Source organism: Rhodnius prolixus, unplaced genomic scaffold (genome assembly GCF_049639745.1).
Source record: "Rhodnius prolixus isolate KJV_2025 unplaced genomic scaffold, Rpr scaffold_2, whole genome shotgun sequence".
NCBI lineage: Eukaryota > Metazoa > Arthropoda > Insecta > Hemiptera > Reduviidae > Rhodnius > Rhodnius prolixus.
The window spans coordinates 39,231,840-39,255,854 of record NW_027411592.1 but is presented as its reverse complement, the minus strand read 5'-3'; the positions used below and the strand labels follow the sequence as shown (position 1 = coordinate 39,255,854).

The following is a 24,015-nucleotide window of genomic DNA, read 5'->3' as shown; positions in this document are numbered from 1 at the left end:
GCTGATTATAAGTTATATATGACTGAAGTTTCAAATTAAACAGCTGAAACATACTGAGAAAATACATTCAAAGTAATACTTAAGTGGGTTTTACGCCCTCTAATTCAGAGGGAAGCTGCGGTGGATACGAGCGGTTCTACTTTTTAGTCAATGTTATTAACACTTTAAATAATATCCAAAACTGAGACAAAATTGAAACAAACCGTGCCCGCAATCGCCTTAGCTTGGCGGTGGTCCACACCATTAATGCCTCTAACTGTTCAGCTGTGTGGTGTTGCGATATATTTTTTTGCAAAATAATAAAAATCAATTGATTGGAGTATATCAAAACAATATCTACTTATTGTAATTTATATTTTTCATTCCTCACTTTATTAAGAATGTAGCGCTTAAAGGAATCCTTAAATTTAGACTGTAGAACTGTTCAGTAGCCAAATGATTTGTCTCAATAATTCCAATGAAATGATAATTACACCTTGTAAATAATTACTTAACAAATGCAATAACTGGATCATTTTCCCTGAACTTTCCTCAATCATTAATAAAAATATTGCTGTCCACAGACTGATCAAGGATTTAGAAATTTAACAGCTGATGTTGCTCAAAGATTAATGATGGATGATCCAGACTATGCAACCAGAGATTTGTACAATGCTATTGAAGAAAAGCGATATCCAAGTTGGACTTTTTACATTCAAGTTATGACATTCAAACAAGCGGAAATGTTTAGGTGGAACCCATTTGATGTGACAAAGGTTTGTTATTTTTATTTACTTGTTTAATGTCATAGAGTGATCGGTGCTTGCAATATTTTGAATATCTATGTTCAGATTTGGCCAGAAGATGAATATCCACTTATTGAAGTTGGAAAAATTGTTTTGGATCGTAATCCAACTAATTATTTTGCTGATGTGGAACAAGCAGGCTTTTCACCTAGCAATATGATTCCTGGAATCGAGCCCAGTCCTGATAAGATGTTACAGGTTTGTACTTTAAAGAATAATTTGCGTCTCTAAATGTGTAATTGTGGCGATCTTCTCTTGCTAAAGAAATCATTAAACTTTTCCTTTTTTAAAATAATTTTAAGTAGGTAAATGAATGCAGTGTGTTTTGACAAATAATTATTTATATTCGGCTTCTTCTTTACATTCCGGAAGTAATACAATCCCTAAAGAAGAATTTAATTTTTCTATATTATTAGGTGTTTAGGTGTTTGTTAAAAAACAAAATATTCCTTAAAATTTTGAACTCGAGTTAGTTTGCGAGAAAATTCTCGCAACACTATTATTTCTATCATTCCATAATATAGTAAATAATGTTGGTCTTCTTACTGTAATGTACGCCAACTCTTGCTCGTTCGAGTATGCCACTTATTCCCTAGTTTCGTGGAAATGGTATTGCCATTTCCTCTGTTCACTTATCTCATCAGGGAAGCTTACATGACAGTGCATAACTCTGCAACTAATTCACAGGATCTTTAGGATCGTCTCCTCTTCTGTTCTTTTAAAATGGATACTTTTCGGGAAAAATATGATAACGCTTATTCGCAAAATCGTTTGATACTGTCAAGCGGCTCTAACACTCTTATTTTTGCTTCCAATTAGATTGAAGGCAGAGTTTTCAGCCTTTTCCTTTCCGGGGCACACCAAATTTTGTATTTCTGGTAAATCACAAAGCTTTACGTATTTCAGAACATCTATTTTAAAAATTTAAAAACTTACTTATCCGTGGGTCGTGGAATCCAGTTTCATTTTACTGAAGCTGGAAGCATTATAATAAACTTCAGTACCAAAATATACCAGTCCTTTCATTGTTCACAATGACTTAAGTTAACAATAAGTCAATTAACTTTACCGTAAGGCCCTACTGTGATTTCTTTATCCAACTCTGCTATTTCCTAACTCAGTACCCAGCTTTTTCCAGGCAGTTGCTCTTTCCGAAAGTTGGTAATTTATTTTAATGAGTCTTAAATATTGTTTGTGTTCGTACATTTTAATCTTTTTAGGGTTTCTATAGTTAATATCCTATTGATTTATCACTTGTAACCTGTTTATGACAATATTTATTTGTAACAGGGACGACTGTTTTCCTACAAGGACACGCACTTCCACCGTCTAGGAACAAATCATTTACAGCTTCCAGTTAACAGCCCTTTTAGGACAAAAGTAGCCAATCTTAATAGAGATGGCTACGGGACGTATACGGACAATCAAAATGGTGCACCAACTTATTATCCATCAAGTTTTCGAAACCTGGTAGGCAGTCCAAATGCAATAAGATCACATTATACTGCGTGTGGTGATGTTGCAAGGTAGGCAGCCATTCAATAATTAATTTTACAAAATACGAATAATTTGCTCTTAAGATTATAAAAATTATGTTTATATATAGGTATAATTCTTCAGACGACGATAATTACTCCCAGCCAGCTATATTTTGGAGAGATGAACTTACTGAAGATGACAGAGTAAGGCTTGTACAAAATATGGCTCAAGATCTTAGACAAGCTTCGCCTTTTCTTTGGGTTTGTATTATATTTATAATTTTATTGATTTATTCATTTAAAGGTGAACCCAGTAGATGTGGATAACATAGAGTTGTCGCAACTTTGTTTATTTGGTATTTATTTTAATGCGTGTCAACATAAAAAAATCTACTGGCAGGCTGATAGATTTTTCCTCCTTAACTTACTAATATTGAATAGGCACGGATATAAAAAATAATGACGCTGGAGGTAGCGTCAGCAAGCCATTTGGCAGCGCTTTCCAAATTATGGGGCGTGCCCTCCAGGTAAGAAAATCATAGTAATCATAGAAAATCATAGAGGCTTTTATCAGAAAAGTAATTTTAATTTAGAAAAAAGTCGTTAAATTATTAATATTTAATGCGAGTAGATGCCTCAGTAGGCCATAAAATAAGCTAATGAAGTTTAGATATATTATCCATCAAGATATTCTGGGAAATTCACAGTTTGATTGAAATAATATACTAGAAACATTGATGAGTCACTAAATTAATTGTAATGTGAGAAAAGTATTTATAAAAAAAATGCAGGGGCGGGTAACGATTTAACATTTGTGTTTGGAATCACTGCGATAAGTATGGCTTAAAGAACAGCTATGTATAAACTAAACTCAATCCAATTACTTCTTCTCCTACGAGTAAGGCTAATTTATTTTTGTAGGACAGTAAAATTTTTTAAAAAGTGGCATACAATGGAAAAGAAAGCTCGACACCAAAAAATCTTGGCTTACAACCTGTCGACAAACTAGTCTGCACCCCACTAGCTTGTTACCCGAAAGAGCAACTTCTGCAAGCTATAAAATCTTGTCACAACACTAAATTCTCTAATAATTTGTTTTTGTTTTTTCTTTTCATTAAATAGGAAAGAGCGCTGACAAATCTGCATAACGTAGATGTGAGGTTAAGCAGTATGCTAGCAGCTGCATTGGCTTAAACTTGATTACAATATGTTAAGTTCAACTTACACAATAAAAGACTAATTCTTTGCTTTTATGTTGTTTAATGTTAGCTAGTTATTTAGTTTATTTATTATACATACCAAACTTTGTTGATATTTTAAGGAAAACGTTTAAATAAATGTCAAGTACCTAATGCCAAGTTTATTGTTCATAATAACTAAATAATAACATAAATGTTCTCTAGTTTAATTATTTTAGACACAATAACCTATTCCTTCAAGTGGAAAGATCATTTTAAATTTATTACATATTTGTGAATGTAATAGAATTTTGCAGAATATGTTAAATGTCCTTTGTTCTTTATTTTACAAAAATAATTTTAAAAAAATTGGTTAGTTGATGTTGAAAAATTTTATCAACAAGAACCTAACTATTGTAAAAAAACAAGATTTTTAATAGAAAATTGGTCTCTAGGCCAATTCATGTTTGCGTACTACTTTGAGGTAATTGAAAGAATGCTGTCGGAAAAGTAAGAAGCCTGAAAAACTATCTGTATTGTTCATTTAGTAAATAAATTAGATGTTATTCAAGTTTTGATATTATTATTATTATTTTTTTTTTGTAGTGTTAAAATTATATATTTAATTATTTCTTTGTTCTATAACAGAGGGTATAATTATCTTTTGAAGATTAAAAATTCAAAAATAAAGTTATTACATTTTTAAAGCTGTGATACAGTGAACTAGTATTACAGATCCATCTGGTTTGCTCACAAGTATAATTATCATAAGTAATAGAATCATTTATTACTTTCAATTGAATTAAATAAATGAGAATCATCGAAAATCATGTAGATATCAATGTAACTGTAAAATGAGAATTGAAATCACCTTGTAGTGCAACGTAATCTGAAACTGTGCGGTATTGAATTAAGCAAATTATAAAATTAGCACACACAAAAAAAGTTTGCGATTAATAACATTCCAGCGAAAAAAAAAGAAAGTTTTTTTCATATGGATTTAGAGAATCTAATGGCTCGCACGATTCGTGAGATTTTATTTTAATAATAATCATTCTTAGCCAAAAAGTAAGGAAAATTGGTTGAGTCAGAAACAAACCTCAAATAAGTACATAATATCCTTTCAGTAATATAATTATAAACTCTTTAATTATAATTGTGTAACGATTATGCAACGATTTTTAACTTGGGCACATATTGCAAGGATGAAAATCTATTTGATTACTTTTTTAATCTATTTTATGTAAAAAAAAAATATACAGGAAAATTCGTTAAAGGCCGCTTCTGGAAGAGAATGTTCGGTATAAGTTAGAATTTTGAAAAGTATAAATAGAGAAAATCGTGATGTATGTCCACAATTTTGTTTAAATTTTTGTTCTTAAATATTTTCCCCCCTTTCACACTTACATTCTCATTCCAATCCTCTTGTCCGCCATTTATCATCCCATTACCTTCTTGATCATCATCCTAGGCTAAAACGTCAGTGGCCTCGCGATTTTCTCTCTTCTGAGGAGAGAGGTAATACTAAAGATGACTTAAGGAGTGTTATCGTTGGGTAACTTCTCCCCTCAGTTAGTGAGTAGTAGTGTCACTTATTGTCTTTGTTACTAATAGTGCATCTAGCGCTGGTGTAACTTAACAAATGAATAAAAAAAAATTAAATTTAATTTTTCTAAATCTATAAAATTGTAATCTAAAGATTCATAATCTATAATCGAAAAGGCTTTCGACTGGGCGCTTGGACCGAGTTATGGAGGAAAAAAACGTGAATGAGCCTTTATAGGAAGGATAGGGAGGGGGATTCTATAAAACTTGCGGTAATTATGTTCGGGTGGATAGCAAAGAGTAGATCCTAGAAAATTTTGAAACGGAACATGGTTATTAGCACCGGGAAAACCAAGAGTATGGTATTTTCAAGTATGGTGAAGAGGATGCGGGTTTCAGTAAATGGCGAGAACATATCCCCAGTTTCAACAACATTGGGGTGATGCTCAGTGAGGTCGGAAGGATAAAAGAAGAGATTAATAGAGTGGCCGCAGCGGGAAAGCTGTTCTCCACTATTCATGGAAAGTTCCTTAGAACTGGCAGTGTACCGCTCCACTTTTGTGTCTATGCTTATCATGGTCGTTGAAGGTATCAGATCATAGCTGTCTACAGGATAAGGAAGTTTCTTAGGAAAGTTGGAGGCAAGGCAAGGAGAGGTCAGAAACACTACGATCAGAATCACTTTAAAATTAATTGAGAAAGCGCAGCTGATTTGGTTCGGACATGCAAGCAGGATGGAGGTCGGCTACCTAGCAAGGCGATGTAGACCAGAATCTCTGGCAGGAGACTGGGGGAAGAAGTAACAGTTAGTTACACAATGTTCAGAGAAGAATCAACAACGGTCGAGGATTAGGATGAGTACAGATCAAGAAGTTGCCGAAGATGGATGACGTTCTTCCTAACTAACCTCTACACTTTAAGATAGATGGGGACGGAGCATTTTTTTTAAATATTTTATCTTATTTCTGAATTCGATACTTTTTTTTTTCTTAACTTTCGATTCTTTTTTGTTAACTGTTTGTTTTAAATTAAATTGGGGATGTTCTGTGAAAAATTCAGAAATCATTCAATCGTTTGCAGGAAGCAAAAAATTGTTGGCAACAAGAAGTCACACCTTTTGACTGTTTATCTCTTAATTCGTAAAAATATTGAAAGCTTCAAATTTTCAAAAATTTTCATTGAAAAATAAATATTTTCACTTGAGTTGGTTGCGGAAAAATTAAAAAAAAATAAAATAAAATAGGACGTTAAATATTCTGAAAATAGGACTTTTAGAATATTTAAAATTTCACTAATGCTCAAAGTATTCTTATCTAATCTAGAACCGAAGACTCCATAAGTTAGCACTTTCTCAACTGGCCTCATTCTGTCTCAGTCTCATAACTGATAATAAGTTCAAGAAAGTTAAAAAATAAATGACAGTCTCCAGAGAAAAATCTCCCCTCCGCCAAGATACAAAAAACAGATTTCCTTGGAAAATGTTGCAGTTGAAAGTTAAAAACCAATTAAATAGATAACTAAAACACAGTTTACATCGTTTAAACAAAAACTGAAAATTAATTCAGTAATGTCAGATTACCGATTGAGGAAATCCACCGAAACAGGTTTCAGAAACGATCAAAACAGAAAGCGAAGTTTTAAACGTAAATTTAGAAAATTAAATAATTTTCAATGGAATGAAAAAATAACTGCCAGTTTCAGTCATGATATTTAGGGACTAAGTCAAAAGCACGGCATAATACAAAAATATCATCATACTTATCATTTTTTCATCCTATTGAAACTATGAATCAGTCACCAAAAATAATGAACAGTAAATAATTTTCGCTGACTTCTTTAAGAATTGTGTGACAGAAGAATCAATATCTAATAATGGATGAGAATCTAAAACTGGTGAAGAATAAGATTCATAATGTTATAAAAAAGATGCTTTGACGGAAGAAATCAATAATGTTTTTTTAAAAAATAATGTTTTAATTGGTCTGTTTCTTTTATTCCATGGAGTGTAACTAAAAAACCGCAATCACAGATTGTTCGATCTTGAATCTTCATTTATGGGCCAATAAGTGGCCTTAAGAAAAGCCTTTAGTCAAATCAATCGACCGGAAACTTTATTGAATAGTTTTCAGTTTTAAATAAATTGCAGCTGCTTAAAAGTTGTCTCCAATTATTTTCTTAAACTGATGTGTGCATATATTTAGAAATATAGTTTTCATTTGGCACACTTCTTCAGGATTATTCATTTTAGATCACTAGTGAAAGAGATTTATTTTGTATTTAGGGAGATCATAGACTTGGATTGTCCACAGCAATGGTGAAGACCACCTCCCTTTTGACAGTCTCTTCTGCCCCTAACCCTTTTGCATCCAGAGTGGCTACATTCGTCTTTACCCTCTGACTGCTTTTTATCCGCTGGCAGATGTATCTCTCCTTGCAAGTGATTCACCTATGAAACAGTGAAGGCATAGTTAAAAGCCCCTTCTATGCAAGTAAGGTAGCTCCCGCTTATTTATCCTCAAGAGACTTTGCAGCAGCCTAAGGTAAGTCGTCTAAAGAAAGGTTCTTAGATTTCCATGCCTGGTAGGCATACTTGGCGATCATTCAGAAGGTGATCCCCCAAACTTCATTTCTTATATGTCCTTCTTTCAATTTCTCCATAGTCTTCTTAGGAAACCTGTAAAGAAAAGACTTGAACGTCCGATCAGGGATCCTCTTTACCTTGCGTAAATTGGTTATCTTCACCTTCTGAAGATTCTACATAGGTGAGGTACCAGCACTTGCTCTACCTTCTGTAGGAATACAGAGTAATACCATCCTCCCCCTTTACTTACAGAGCTAAAATTGTGAAATCGCCTATCTCAGACTATCAATCTGTGACTCGTGGATTGCCAGTTTCCAGTCTGCTCTACATGGCCTTCTAAGCCTTTTAGGAAGGTTTCCGTTAGTTCCTGCCATCAGACTCATAGTGGCTGTAAAATGATCCGAGTGCCAACGATCTCAGATGTTGAAAAAGAGGAAGAAAAATTCTTGGAACAGTTTCCTCCTATTTTTATGCTAGAAACGTTAAGGAATAACTTGATTAGTAAATGCATAGTTAAAAAACAATTTTTCAATAAATACAATGATAAATTATATTAAATACTGGTGTAAAAGATAGATACGTTTACTTTATTGTTGGTAATAATTTGGAGCTGTTATCAACTGGATAAAGAGAAATGGAAATTTCAACATGTTGATATTTATGTTCAACTTATTTAAAAATGGGACCACTTATCGTGGAAATAATATTTTTATTAGTAACAGAAGAATATGTCACCAGAAAGGGTCTCGGTTACCTCAATAATATTTTTCCTCTCCTGCACTGTTCAATGCTCTACTGCTAGTGGAAGTAAGTAAATTTATTTATATTAAATGATTATTAATAAATAATGAATCTACCAATTGTTTATGATTTACAAAGCATTAACATTTAAATTTTATTTAATGAGTATTATTATCAGAACTTCTAACGAGCAACATTAAGTAATGTTGTCTGTATTTTATTTTGTTTTTAATGATTGTAATATTTTATTTTTATTTATTTATTGCATATTCAGGTTTTTTTTTATTTGTATTTTTGAAAAAACTGAATTTAGGTTTAACGTTTTTATTATTATTGCTTTAACTTTAACTAGATCTTGTGATAAAATTGTGTTATTAAGACTACCATTTTTAAAACTTAAGTTTAAAAACATCAATTCTGAAGGGGCATAATAATTAGTGTGATTCTTTTTATTAGTATTTTTCGTTAACAACTCTATCCTAAGGTTCCAAACAATTATGTAAGATTAAGAATTCCATGTAAAATATGTATTTTATGATTTAGATTAATTTTATTGTAACCATTTTTACTCCCATAGTATAATTTGGCTAGACCACTCATAGACCCCCAGGTCTTATTGAGAACAGGGAATCGTCTATTTGTGGCCAGTTTTTCTTTATGACATCACTTATTTTTTATTTATTTAATAATTGTTTTAATATCTGGTAATTAGGGGCCACTTCTGCTCCGGAGTCTCCCTGACTGCGGCTTGCCAAGCTGCCTTATCAGCCAAGTCATTTCCTGTTGTTATTCCATGTGACCTGGAACTCATAAAATGATAATGGTTTTGCCATTGTTAATTAGGGATATCGTGAAAGCCTTTGGGAAGTAACTTTAAATCGCATTAATGATCAATAAATCCAATACCATTCTGCGTATATTGTTTTCCATATATATATATATTGAAATAAATATTATAAAATTAGATCTCTAATAAAAATGCTGAAGGGGCGCTATAATATGTTAGTAAATATTAAGTTGTTTCTTTATAATCCTATTTAAAATAATAATAATAAATTTATAACCTTGAGTATTATAGTAAGAGAAGTGTTCATACAATTCTTATTTTTTGATTGAACGAAAAATATAATTTCTTTAATTATTCTATGTTCAGGTTCTGATGAGGATGCTGCTGCCAAACAGTTAACGAACTATTTCAACCAACACAAATCAGTGAGTATATCGACCTTTTGAATTCAATTACAAGTCCCTTTATTCTCGTGAAAGGAAAGAATACTCTCATGCAGATGTACAAAGTTTTGTTTTCACTGTCAGTAAACGTTTTGTTTTAACTTTAATTAAGTATTCTCTTCAGTTCCATTTTCACCAGATACGAATAATTTCTTTTATCAAATTTGTCTTTAGTAGGTTTGAAATAAAATACGAAACGCTGTACCTTGCTCAGTTCTCACGTATCCGATCAGTGTTAGAAAATTGGGATTTTTAATTACACAACTTCTTTAATTTACAACCAGAACCACAAGATATTAATTAATATTTAATATTATTAACATTTAATTTTTAATAATTTAATAATTAATATTTCTAATAGACTGTTTTTTTTAAAATAAATAATATAAAGAAAATTAAAAATTAAAATTTTATCAATGAAGGTTGAAAATAAACAACTTATTTTTTAAATCTTATTAATTATTCGCTAAATGGTATTTTAGAACCAATATGAAATCACATCCAGCAGCGGAAGTCCGGTAGATGATATAACAAATTCCTTGACTGTGGGACCTAGAGGGCCTATGCTAGCTCAGGATTTAACATTTTTTGATGAATCAAGGCATTTCGACAGAGAAAGGATACCAGAAAGGGTAGTTCATGCCAAGGGGGCAGGTAATTTTAGCTAGAAATTAAGTATTATTTTGCAAACAATTTAATTTATAAGTTTTGGTGACTATGCTTTCTTTTATACAACGGATTTAATTGAAATGTTTGGGGCAGATCAGAGAAATGAATTAATCTTCTTTCCATAATTGTTCTTTCTTTCTTTAATTTAATAGGAACCAGAAACGGGTCTTTAAAAAAAACGCGCCCGACACTATATATTCAAGAGAAAAGGTTTGTAAGCAAATGGTTTGAAAGCAATCCAATTTTCTTAACCATAATTAGCAATTTACTTACTTTTACACTTTTTGCGTCAGGTGCGGGATACTATTATTTATGTATTCTTAAGGAGGATTAGAGGAATGAAAGTCTTAAAATTCCGATTAGAAGGAAAATTCGTACAGAAAAATAATCACTTAATGAGCAGTTTTTTCAATTTTAGTTATTCCTACAAAAATGGTTTGAAAGACTTTTCTCTTAACACCGTACAACACGTAGATCTGAATCTATTATTTGAATAATTTTTCTATTATAATTTTAGGGCAATTCTAGGGGGAAAGTAAGGTCACTTCTAACATAGAATTGCCGAACTGTTTAGGTTGTCTGGGCCAAATTGTAAAGCAAAGTGTACTTTGCATAATTTTCTGTCATTACATTATTCGAATCGTAAAGTGGGCTTTGTACGATACACATCTGTTACGTTTATTTTTTAAAATAAAAAAAATAGTAATCTTCGAAATAAATGAAGCAAAAAGCTAGAGGAATATTTGATAATGAAAGATTGAAGCTCGCAGAGTTCCCCGATTGCAGTTACTTTCATCCATAGTTAAGGCCGGATTTTCCTATAGGCTAACTAGGCTACAGCCTAGGGCCTCAAGATGAAGAGGGGCCTACGTTCAAATTATTAGCAAAATTAAAATTACACTATTGTAAAAACAGTGAACAATAAAACACTGCTTTGTTGATGTATCAACGTGGTGATGTATTTTATCTCTCACTATCTCCCATGTAATTTACAAACTTAAAAATGGGAGGTGAAAGGGCCTCTGTTCATCTAAATTCGGCCTTGTCCATAGTTTTAGAACAACAGCTCGATCGAAGTTACTGGAAAAGAAGTGGCATTAAAATAAGTAACAAATGCATCTTTAATTTTTAAAAGTAGCATTTAGATTCCTTTATAAAATATGGAGGAGCTAAATCTTCTTTGAAAAAAGTTTATAATTATATGACTGCATGCTTTGGGACGAAATCTGATTGTAAGAAAACCAAACTATTTGTGACCGATGAAGAACTGTTTATCATTTCAAAAAAAATCTCAAACAATATTAACAACCTGAATTAAAAAGTTTAAAAAAGTTCAGAGGATACAATAAAAAAAGAAAATACATAAAAAAAAAAAAAATTAAAAAAAGAACCTAGTAGTAACATGGAAAATAATTTTCCTGTGCCTTAGGCAATCCTGCTATTGCATGCGCTGTAATTAAATCTACAAAACTACATTTCTTGCTTGGAGGTAGATAGAGTATTCACACAGAAGAATATTATTGTAGAGAAGACTGCTTCTTTGAAAGGCGAGATTTGTTGTATTCTAGTAGATTCAATCAAATAGTGAGGCATATCTAATTATAATTGACAACCCTTATACAACTGTCCTATCGGACAGTTTTAATTAGTGCAATCCAAATTTGATTGTCTGTCGGAAAAGCAATACAATTGGGGTTGAGGCCGTCATGGTGTTTTCCAAAACATTTGGTACGATTCTGAGAATGAATCGATAAAAGAGAGAAGCAAAAGTATTTGTGAATACTCTTCTATATTCTCTTTTGATACTCTTATATTCACAAATATTTTTCAATAATGATTACATTTTTATAAATTTAATAAATTCAAATAACCAGAACATTTGTAAAATTTCACGTTGCGATACTATATTTTTCCTAGTACTGCCTTAATTTAATCGAAAGAAATAACGCCCTTTAACATTAAACTTTATGATTGTAGAGTGCAAAGTGGTTTTGGTTAAGAATTTTATCAAAGTAAAAATAAAAAGAAATTTCTGTTTTAAGTATAAACATATATATGGGTCGAGCAACCCCACAGACTTGTTTTTATTTACATAAATAAAACGTTTCTTTCTACATGTATTTTGTTGTTAGGGGCCTTTGGAGTGTTTGAAGTCACCAATGACATTACACAGTACACGAAAGCTGATGTTTTCTCGAAAATTGGTAAGACCACGCAAATACTGGTCAGATTTTCCACGGTTAGTGGTGAAAAAGGTTCTAGTGATTTAGACAGGTGAGTATTTAAAATTTAAATATATACATTTAAAATTTACGTTATGCTCAAAGAAGAATCAATTTGGCATGAGACCTGTAAAAACCAAGATCTTAAACCTTAAACAAAATTCGAACTGAATCAAATTTCAGCATCTTGGTACTTCCAAGAGAGTAAGTAATGATCTGCTTAAAAATGATTTGGTTCCATCCAAAGTGCGTCAAGAAAAACATTTTCGTCTCTATTTTCTTTTTTATGTTAAAAAATTCTGTTTATTGATAAATAAAAAAAAAATTGAAATTTTTAACAATATGAAACGCGAATTAAACTGTATATGAGCTTAAAGTGGATGAAACGTTTCCAAACAATTCTAAATTTTTGTTTTATAGTATTTGGATCTATTACCTATAAAAATAATAATGTAATTTATAAATAAACATTTAATTGACATAATCTTAATTAAAATATTGTGTACATATTAATCTTATGTACGAGGGTCGTTTGAAAAGTCCGTGCAAAAATAAAAACTACTTAATTTTTTGGGGTAAACCTTTTTTATTTTTCAACATAGTCTCCTTTTAGGCTTATACACTTCGTCCAACGCTGCTCTAGTTTGTTGATCCCTTCCGAATAATAGGATTTGTCCAAGTCTGAAAAATAGCCATTCGTTTCTGCAATCAACTCCTCGTTTGAATAAAATCTTTTTCCCGCCAGCCATTTCTTCATATTGGGGAACAAATAGTAGTCCGAGGGAGCCAAGTCTGAAGAATAGGGGGGATGTGAAACGAGTTGGAACCCTATTTCCATTAATTTTGCGACCACAACTGCTGAGGTGTGAGCTGGTGCGTTGTCGTGATGGAAAAGGACTTTTTTGTGGGCCAATCGTGGGCGTTTTTCTTGCAGCTCGGTTTTCAAACGGTCCAAAAACGATGAATAATATGCACCTGTAATAGTTTTACCCTTTTCCAGATAGTCGATGAGGATTATTCCTTGCGAATCCCAAAAGACAGTCGCCATAATCTTTCCGGCCGAAGGAACGGTCTTCGCCTTTTTTGGCGCAGATTCCCCCTTGGTAACCCATTGTTTAGATTGTTCTTTGGTCTCAGGAGTGTAGTGATGTATCCATGTTTCATCCACAGTGACGAAACGACGCTTAAAGTCCTGCGGATTCTTCTGGAACAGCTGCAAACCGTCCTTGCAACACTTCACACGATTTCGTTTTTGGTCAAGCGTGAGCAATCGCGGCACCCATCTTGCGGATAGCTTTGTCATGTCCAAATGTTGATGCAAAATATTATGTACCCGTTCATTCGAGATGCCCACAGCACTAGCAATCTCACGCACCTTCACTCTTCTGTCTCCATCACCATATCATGGGTTTTATCAATGATTTCTGGAGTAGTAACCTCAACAGGGCGTCCAGAACGTTCAGCGTCACTTGTGCCCATAAGGCCACTCCGAAAATTTTGAAACCACTTATAAACTGTTCTAATCGAAGGTGCAGAGTCACCATAATGTTTATCAAGCTTCTCTTTAGTCTCCTGAGGCGTTTTGCCTTTCATAAAGTAGTGTTTAATCAACACACGAAATTCTTTTTCGTCCATTTTTTGAAAATCACTCGACTTCCTCGATTCAAACGAATGCCAAACACAAAGAAATAGACCGATCTGGCTGAAACTTGGTGGGTGTTCTTCCAAGAGATGCTACTAACTAAACATAACCTCGATACGCGCCAGTAGTGCTATCTCTCTGACTTTGCACGGACTTTTCAAACGACCCTCGTAAATGTAGAGAGCTAATAGACAATTTAACAAATCCCAAAACAAATCCACCTTTTTCTAAATTGAAGAATAATCAATAAAATGAGAGTTCAAAAGAAAACAAAAATATCAAAGTTTTATTTGCGCTAATTTGATATAAATTATTTGTGTTGCCAACAAACCGATTTGTTCCTCGAACAAGCGTTTAGAATTTGTCAACTATAAGCTTTCAGTTCAGAATGTTGTGAAAAAATGATATTTTGAAAAGTGCGCTTTATTTATATAGATATTTCACTCTTATATACTTGTTAATGTATTTTGTAGCTCAATTTTGTTTTAGAATGATTTTAATTTTAGATTGAGCATCGACAATATTAATATTATTTCAGAGATGTAAGAGGTTTTGCAATAAAATTTTATACACGGGACGGTAATTGGGATCTAGTTGGAAACGATGTACCAATTTTCGCAGTTCGAGATCCGTTGATATTTTTTAGTTTTACTCGATCTCAAAAGAGGAATCCAGCCACCAATTTAAAAGTAATTATTTTGTATACTTGGTACTTATACGTATGTATTTTTTTTCTTTTTCTTTTAACAATTCTTCATTTTCAGGACCCAAATATGGCCTGGGATTTTTTCACAAGAAGACCTGAAACACTTCATCATATACTGAGAGTTTATTCAGATGCTGGAACACCAAAAAGTTTTAGATATATCAATGGATTTGGTATCAACACATTTAAATTGGTCAATGCACAAGGGAATGCTACCTACTGCAAATTTCATTATCAGGTAAATAAAATTTGGTCCCCCTTTGAACATGGCTACTAATCAATCTTCTTTTAGATATCTTTTTTATTAAGATACTCTTATTACATCAATTTTTTTTAAATACTAAATTATGTCAATCAAAAGTAATAGTCAGAGCAAATTACAGTAAGCTAGTTAGAGCATTAATTTATAAGGAGTATTTATTATTAAAGAGATTTGTAGGCGACGGATTTTGGAATACTTAGACGAATCCCATAACTAGAGTTGGTAAGTCCAAATTGGTTTTAGGAGTAAATTGTAAAGTAGAACTTACTTTGTTGTTTAGAATTAATTTCGAGCGTTTGTCCAGTAATCTCTTGAGTGGTAGTAACCTTATTTTCACTTCACATCGTTTTTGTCTTGTAAGAGCGGTTTCCAGTTCAGGCTTTTGTCCAAGTGAAAATCAACACTTAAGGATAAGGTAACTGGATTATGTGAGGGTGCCCTTGTGCTTCCAGTTCAATCCCGGGTGCCACAACAATCAATGCTTATGCAATGTCTAAGCAGGCCACGGAGCAGTACTAATAACAACTGCATTCAACCAACGATTTCCATTTGAAGATTTGGGTTTAAAATGTCCTAAATGTTCTTCAAATAATTATAGCTTAAGAGAAAGTTACCTATATTGAAATGTGAGATTACTAAGAAGCTGAGAAAATCAATACTACGAGTATTTAAGATCTGGGGTATCATATTCTAAGAACAGATATTTTCTTTTAGTTTTTCTCTTTTAGTATTTATAGTAAAAATTAAATTATCAACATTAATGCCAAACAAAACATTAGTATGTTGTGGTATAGTTGTTTTTTATGTGGAATTGCTTATTTTTAAATTTTTAAAAATGTGTCACTCAATATTTCTTCCCTCTTTTTGTTTGTAAACCCCGCCCTTATAAAAATATTCAATATTTACAGACTGATCAAGGAATTCATAACTTCACTAATGAAGAAGCAATGAAAATAAAAGCGGAAAATCCAGATTATCTCACAGAAGATTTATATAACGCTATAGCCGAAAAAAATTACCCAAGCTGGACGTTTTACATTCAAGTAATGTCACTCGCACAAGCAGAACAATCTGGATTTAATCCATTTGATGCAACAAAGGTAAAAACTTAATATTTAGTTTTACCATACACAAATCATTAGAGCTTGGATCAGTTATTTGATTTTATATGATATTAATAAATGAAAAATTTACAGTTTTGGCCAGAAAATGAATATCCTTTAATAAAAGTAGGAAAATTTATTTTAAATGAGAATCCTAAAAATTTTTTCGCTCTAATCGAGCAAGCTGCATTCGCTCCGAGTAATCTGGTCCCCGGCATAGAAGCGAGCCCTGATAAAATTCTACAAGTAAGTATTAAAATAGTAATTTTAAAATAGTGAGTTTGTTGTGATTCTACAAGTAAGTGTTGAACAATTTTAGTACTATAAAAAATGAAAGGTAAAATAAACGAGCTGTCTACCTACAGCTTTACTAAGTAATGCAGATTAATGATCGTCATGATTTGAATTAAGGATAAAGAGCAATCATTTCCCGCATATATGGATTATTTATTAAAGTTTAGAATGATAGAAAACCAAAATATTGTGTGACGCATGTTTTCCTTGAATGTTCATTTTTACATGCTTGCAATGCTACGATTAAACTGATTAATCTATTTAATGAATTATTGTCGTATTGAATGTTATTTATTAAATATACAAAATTTATTATTATTATTATTTTATAAACTTTGACTGTAGAAAAGAATTCATGAAGTTCATACTTTTTCTTTTAATAATCTACATTTTCTGTATGCATATTTCTATTCTTGAGTATCCTCTAAATAATATTATCTATTATCAATATTTTTATTTTTCAACATTTTTATTTTCAATATCGGGCTGATAGGAATATTATAAGTAAGCCGGGTCTGTGATGGCTACCAAGGTAACCAAAAATAGGGCCACAATGGTAGTGTTGGAACCAAATATTCTATATGAAAATATTTCCCTTCATAGCATTCTTGCATTTCTTGATCATGGCCGGTAAGGATTATCATTCATTAAGATTGTGTAAAGAATAGCAATCAAATTGAAACTGACATGTGGAGATTTCCACATTTAGTCCAAGCATTATTTTAGAGTTCCTCGCCGTGGTCTTTTACAGCTTATGATTAATTGTGGGATTGTTACTTCCGATGAGAGAACAATGCCGGGAGGCGGCCACGAATCAAGGAGGCTCTCAGGGCATCAATGTCTACTTGTCATGCATTAAGTGATTTTTTCCACCAACATATTGGTAAATTGAGGCGCTAGGAGCCAACTGTAACTGTGCATACCAATATGTTGGTTTTTTCCAGCCCTCATATAAAGTAATTGGTTAATGTGCAAACAAGACCACTATAACAATAAATAAATAAATAAGTGAAAAAAAGTATCTTTTCAAATGGATTTGGGATTCAACTGTTATTTAGAAAATGTTGCTAGATTATGCTTTTCTATTGCTAGATTAAGGATTTGTTTATTGCGAAATCAGTATTATTATGTATGTTTAAACTGTATAAAAATTAAATCTTTTAGGGTCGCTTGTTCTCTTATGTGGATACCCAGTTTTATCGACTAGGTACTAATCATAGGCAATTGCCAGTGAATTATCCTCACGCGACAAAAGTATACAATACTCAAAGAGATGGCATCTTCACCTACTATCAAGATGATGCACCCAACTATTATCCTTCAAGTTTTGGTATACTTAGAGAGAGTCCGCGTGGTCGGATTTCATTCTTTGAAGCTTGCGGTGTAGTACGTAGGTAAGTATTGAGAAATCTCATTTACCGTCATGGCAACAATCCGAAGATCAAGGAAACTTGAATTTTTCCCTTCAGTATTGATAATTTCATTTTGAATCATCGTCTCATTGTAAAGTTGACAAAATCATTCTTAAGCAAGACTATGTTTTTCCAATATTGAAGAACCGCACGTTAAGCGAATAGCCTAGGAAAGTTCGGCAAAATGAACAGAGAACAGGGCATAATCAAAATTATTTTTTAAAGTTATGAAGAATGTGTGGAAAGAGTAAACAGATTGATACTAAAATTCTGAATAATATTGAGAAGTGTTGGGAAACTGATCTATTGAATCGCAAACTGTGGATTTAGATGCTTACACCTGCTGAAATAACGACCAAGTGGTATATTTATTGGTGGTTTGGTTCGCTTTTTCATGCATACGGGCTTATTTTTAAGATGTTGAATTTCGTTTAAACCAAGACCTTTATTTGCTGAACTGAGGACATTGAAGATGTAACGGAAAATTTGGAAATTAGGCAGTGTGTACCCTTCCTTTCAAGGGTTCACGCTAGCAGACCCGAGTCGAAATGTAATTGGAGGAAAAAAGAAAAATAATAAGAAGCTGGACGCAGGTCAAAGATAGGAACTTTGCGAATAATCACAAATTATTATCATTTACCATCGGCCTGTGGCTAAGTGATAAACTAAAATCGTTAGAACACAGAGCTCTTTAAATAAAGATATGCTGTGCGATCTGTTGGTTACAAAGCTAACTACTCTGGTAATACATTCTCCTTACATAATTTTGTTGTAGTTGTCGACTTATTTTTTGTAAATTTAAATGAATGATGGTTGGTATTTCTTTTAAATTTTTTTTATTAATAAATCAGTCTAGATTTTCATTATTTCAGATTTTTATTTTACCCCTAGGGCGCCACGGTAGCCGAGCGGTTAGAGGCGAGACCTGCGAAGCTAATATGTATTGTGGTACTGGGTTCGATTCCCGGTCTTTAGGCCTTGGATTTTATTTAATGGTTAAATGAAAAATAGTAAAGTACGTTTGTTAGTCGCCTCCGTCCACGACACCTAGTAAATGGTAGTTGGACGTTAAGCCCCGCCTGAAAAAATAGGCGATTACTTTACTTTTACTTTACTTTTTATTTTACCCCTATTCTTAAGAAACTTTTTCATCCTCAGTGTGTTAACGCTTCTGATTATTTTTATTTTTAAACGTTGATTATAAAATGTTGGTTTTTAACATATTGACTTTCTATTTATATTTCGTCAATATATTATCTCCATGTATTTTTTTATTCATTTAGTTATGTCGATGTGGACCTATATATTTTTTTAAAACAGACCAATCATTAATGATTTAGTTGAATGTATTAATTTTTATCAATTTTTATAAAATTCAGGTCCGTATATAACATTAATTTATTTTTTATATATACAACCATGTTCATAGAAATAATTAAATGTTATTAGATATTTCTTTTTCATTACGTCAAAAGTCTTTATGACTTAACTCAGCTACTCTCCCATTTCTTCCTTTTAAAAAACAGATTTTTGGTTTTTAGAGAGTTCTATTAAGGCATTTAACTACCTGCTCATTCAGGTAACAGTAACTGTTTTTATTGATAACTTATATTCATCTTCATATTTACAAGAAATTTTACTGCATTTGACTGATTCCAATTGCAGTTCGTTCCAAATTCTTTTTATTTATTATTTACAAATAAATTGTTTTTAACGTTTTTATGATTTACCCTTTTGTTTGCGAAAGTGTTTATTAACCGTTCTTTAAATTTTTGAATGGTCAAGAAAGTTTTTCAATTCACGGTATTTCTTTTTTGGAAGTAAAAATTATAAATTAGAAGCCCTTACAGAATATTTTAGTAGCTGAGCCAATTTAAATCAAACTAATGCCACCTAACGTTTTTTTTTTATTTAAAAGTAATTGTTTAACAAATCCTATTTCAACAAAAGGTTATATTAGTTTTCTCTTTGTGCAGGTATAATTCGTCAGAAGATGATAATTTTTCTCAGCCGGGAATACTTTGGAGAAGTTACAGTGACAATGATAAAAACAATCTTGTTCTTAATTTGGTGGGAAATCTTAAGAAGGCAGAAAATTTCATACAGGTTAGTAATTTTTTTATTTTATTTTATTTTTCTCTTATTGAGCTTCGACAACTGTAGTCTTAGCGCCCTAAATTCATAATAATTATTTTGGTTATTTTTCTTAACCTATGGCCACTCGAGCTGGGATGTGCGAACCTGCGTGTTTTTTTTCGAATAAGGAAAGATAGTATAGAATACCGGTTATTGTAATTATTTCTGTACCATGTTCTCGACTAATCTACTTCAGAGTCTATGTTTGTAGGTTGATCTCCAAATAAATTGGCCAATTTAGAATTTTTCAACAAATGATTGGTAATCTTCAGTTCCAAAACCTTAATACCAATAGTCTTTATGTGTGCACAGCTTGATACACTTCAGAAATTGTTGCTATAGCATATAACCTTAATTCTCTACAAGAACTGAAATCCTATGTTCGAGGAAGTTATGAAAAATGGTCTTCAACACATTCTTAGCTCAGCAATAGTTCCATTGAATTCTTTATTCAGAGTTGGTTGAGCTTATGAATATGAAAACAAAGAATGGAGCTGGAAAGATGATCAATGTCATCACACAGAATCAGGTTTAAGTTTAGAAGTAAACTTTAGGCAAAATACTTTTATTCTTTACCCATTTGTTTAAATAGAAAGGACAAACTTTTTGATTTAGTTAAAATTAAATTTAAATAAATGGTCTACACTTAAGTTGGACTGTTCTGATTATAAATTGCTAGTTTTATTCAAAAGTTTCTTACCGTTAAGCATCTATCAAAATATTGTGAACTTAAAGAGTAACTAACATCTAGTTAAAAAATGTATTCATCAATTAAATACTATCCAGAATAAGTCCTCATTCTCAGCTTCTCATGCTACCAGATTTAAAGGAAATAGGGGATGAACCAAAAATAAAAGGATTAAATGAACTGGAGATTGAACGGAAGCTTTGTTAAGAAACTAAAAATATTAAGAACTGAAAAGAAATTTATTAATTTATTTTTTTCAGGAAAGAGCTGTTGGTTTGTTCTTCCAAGTAGATGAGCAGTTTGGTAGAATGGTACAGTCAGCATTAAATTTATAATCTGACAGTTAAAAACAGTTAAATAATTGTTTTTTTTCTTAAAGTAAAAATAAGCTGTTAGACTCTGTGTGTACTAGAAATTGACAAACAAGCGTTATTTAATATTTTCTTATTGATTATTTAACTAACCTATGATTATTTATTTATTTGTTTTATTCTGTATCTTCTGTATCTTTATTCTGTTTCTTAGAAGAGTTTACTGCATGCATAAATGAAAATGTAAAATAAGTTATAAAATAAATCATAGGTTACTGATTCTGATCGTTTAACTAAAAGAAATTTAACCTATGCGTTGTTTCTATTATAATGTAAAATATGAATTATTTTACTGTTGTGTTTAAAAACTCTGTCAGAGATATTTATTTCAAAGAACTTTAAATTAATGTTTATGAAGATTAAATAATTTGTTGACCTTTAAATAGAGGAAAATTCGATGATTTCATGTATCATAGCTTTTTGTCCTTGATTTCTGACCGTTTTCAAATTTGTTTCTTTGTAGCTTATTGTAATATTGTAAGCTTATTCTCCGCAACATATTGCTTGACGAGCTAGGCATGCTTTAGGTTTGTGTGAGCCTTATTGTTATTTTTGGACAAAATTATTTAAACAAGTCTGCAACGTACACAGTCTGGAAATGTTTTCCTCTTCGTTCGATTTGACAATTGACCTGAACTCCCAAGTGCACACTCGAGCAACTGTTTAATAATGGTTCCCTGATTCTAACTTCTTCATCCGATGAAAGAAAACTGCAGCGTGAGGCTGCATTAAAGTAATTTCAAAACTGCATTCAATACAATATGTTTTCGTACAGTGTGTGAATGCTGTGTGGTGTGTCTCAACATAGAAGCTCCTCTTTTTGACCGTTTTTTGAACTTTTGGTTGGGTCTTTGGTACTATTTAATGATTTTTTGAAGGGTTTGGTCGATTGTTGGAATGGGTGGCAGTACTGCATGATGATTTTCCGTATTAACATGATGGTTGTGGGCGTTCGTGTGGTTTTGGGATGGTTATTTACTATTGTTCTTTTGTCTCTTGCAACCTGCTGGCAACGTGATCGCGTTGCTTTATGTGCTCACTGTCATCAAGAAAAAAAAGAAATGCCTTTTCATACCAACCATCTTATGCGACAAATTCTAAAATTGTGTAGGTAGCATAAAAGTTATCTCTATAGCAGGGCCTCCAAAATCAATAGCCTCTAGTTAAAAGATTAATGTAGGTGAGGTAAGTCGGTTAATGCGGTCCGAAACTTCCGGATAAGGTTTGGCTTGCTGGGCTTTTGGGCGATGAGAAAACTGAGTTGCTGCGCTTTTGTATTCAAGTTCGGTCCGGTGCCTTGGCCACCCACGGTTCTTCCTTGCTGTGAGTGGTTACTGAGAAATTTACCGCTAGCTTCTGCAAGCTGGTCGACCTGACATACGATCTTTTCGGCCGACATTCAGCATGGACAACGGAATCCGAGCATTGTTTTCAGCGATGTGTGTTGACGTAATGTGATTTCTGCCCAGTGCAAAACTATGTTAAGTTGTTATTTGCAGATAAAATATATTAGCTAGATATCCAATCTCTGTTCGTGCAAAATGTGAAAAATTGAAGATATTTTTTTATTTATTTTTATTTTAACGAGAGGCCCTAAAATTCGAAGCGAACACAGTCCTAAATACTGTTTGTGTTTTACTACCCTGTTCTTAAAATTGAAAATGAAGAAGAGATGGAAGCCATTCATTGACCAGACATCCGGCGAGTTTTGCCACTTGGTTTTGCAGTAGTAGGGCTGAATAATTAGAGTGCCTCTAATCAGGAAGTACTTTACAGTTTCAAGTAAGTATTGATATATTGGCCTTGAGCATCGACTATCGTATGTCGTCCATTTCTTTCCATTTGAGCAAAGAAAAACAGTTAGTCGAATGAATTGAGAAGTATCTAGGAAAGCAGACACTTATTTCGAAAATGATTCAGTAGTGAAACTCGCTCAAGAGAATACCACCGATATATTGAAATTCCGATCTGAAGAAGAGATTGGAAGAAGGGTAAGAGAAGAAATAGCAGATTGTACTTTTCGCGGGTGCAGTGTAGACAGTTCAAAGAACACCATTTTTTCTAAATATCTTTTGAGATGTTGCGTGTAGTTACTTTTTATTAATGAGAGGACATTGCGCTGACAAGGTTTACTCCGTTCAATATAATTTCAGTTTGGTTCTTAATGATTTATAGAATTCACTTACCGAAGTGATTTTCATCTTACATATACAGGGTGTACACTGAGGAGAGGTCGAAACTTCGAGAGGTGATTCAGCAGCTCAACTGGAACAAAAAATAATCTATTCACTTTGGCCCGATTCTCAATAGTGTCCAAGATATTTGCATTTTTAACTTTTCCGCCGATATTCGCGTTTTTCACCATAAAAACGGCCGTAACTTTTCTAATTACATACCTATTCAGACATTGTATTTTATTACTACTGAGTTTTATTGCTAACTGTATTTTTTACTTCCGTTTTATTAAATAATAATTGTTCAACGGTAAAATGGTTACTTTTCTTTTTGTTCCTTCTCCAAAAGTTGACATTTGAGTAAACTAGTAGTGAAAACTTTCCAGTTTTCTGCATTTACACCCCTTTGTTCGGGGGTAGGGTTTTATTAAAAACAAAACAAAAAAATCATATAGACTTCAAGCTCAATAATTGTACAACTTTTTCTGTAATTGGGTGACTCCTTCAATCATTAATCATTGAAAAAATACAGTTGATTTTAACAAAAATCATCGAGAACGAATTTTTTAGACATAAAGTACAAATTTCATTGTTTATAAGAAAAGTTTTGGAGCTCTGAGTTAAGCAGATTTATAGGAAATTCAATGCTCTTTCGTATGGAATAAGCAGATTTATTGTAGGATAAAGGATAGAAAAGTTACGGCAGTTTTTATGGAGGAATACGCGAATATCGACGGAAAAGTTAAAAATGCAAATATCTTGGACACCATTGAGAATCGGGCCAAAGTGAAGAGAATA

The 24,015-nt window shown here is 32.4% G+C and overlaps 2 protein-coding genes across 3 annotated transcripts in view; both read left to right on the top strand.

The window, feature by feature from the left end:
- Positions 1-4,012, top strand: part of LOC141449612 (catalase-like) — a 44,651-nt gene extending 40,639 nt beyond the window's left edge. For both annotated transcript variants that reach the window (XM_074119176.1, XM_074119178.1), the window contains exons 7-11: positions 564-755; positions 831-983; positions 2,076-2,311; positions 2,392-2,524; positions 3,386-4,012. In XM_074119176.1, the coding sequence (XP_073975277.1) occupies positions 564-755; positions 831-983; positions 2,076-2,311; positions 2,392-2,524; positions 3,386-3,457 (786 nt within the window). In that variant the 3' untranslated portion in view covers positions 3,458-4,012. The remainder of the gene's footprint in view (positions 1-563; positions 756-830; positions 984-2,075; positions 2,312-2,391; positions 2,525-3,385) is intronic.
- A 3,950-nt stretch (positions 4,013-7,962) lies between these two features.
- Positions 7,963-21,199, top strand: LOC141449972 (catalase-like). The gene is made up of 11 exons (XM_074119955.1): positions 7,963-8,068; positions 9,462-9,520; positions 10,021-10,192; positions 12,340-12,481; positions 14,610-14,760; positions 14,836-15,015; positions 15,948-16,139; positions 16,236-16,388; positions 17,601-17,830; positions 19,825-19,954; positions 20,933-21,199. Exons 1-11 carry the CDS (start codon positions 7,963-7,965, stop codon positions 21,005-21,007), a joined length of 1,590 nt encoding a protein of 529 aa, XP_073976056.1. The 3' UTR covers positions 21,008-21,199.
- Positions 21,200-24,015: the final 2,816 nt, after the last annotated feature.

Excerpts from the sequence above, each read along its gene's own strand:
- LOC141449972 (XM_074119955.1), top strand. The coding sequence starts at position 7,963 with ATGATCCGAGTGCCAACGATCTCAGATGTTGAAAAAGAGGAAGAAAAA. Across the intron at positions 12,482-14,609 it reads GGTTCTAGTGATTTAGACAG|AGATGTAAGAGGTTTTGCAA; the intron begins GTGAGTATTTAA and ends ATATTATTTCAG. Across the intron at positions 14,761-14,835 it reads ATCCAGCCACCAATTTAAAA|GACCCAAATATGGCCTGGGA; the intron begins GTAATTATTTTG and ends CTTCATTTTCAG.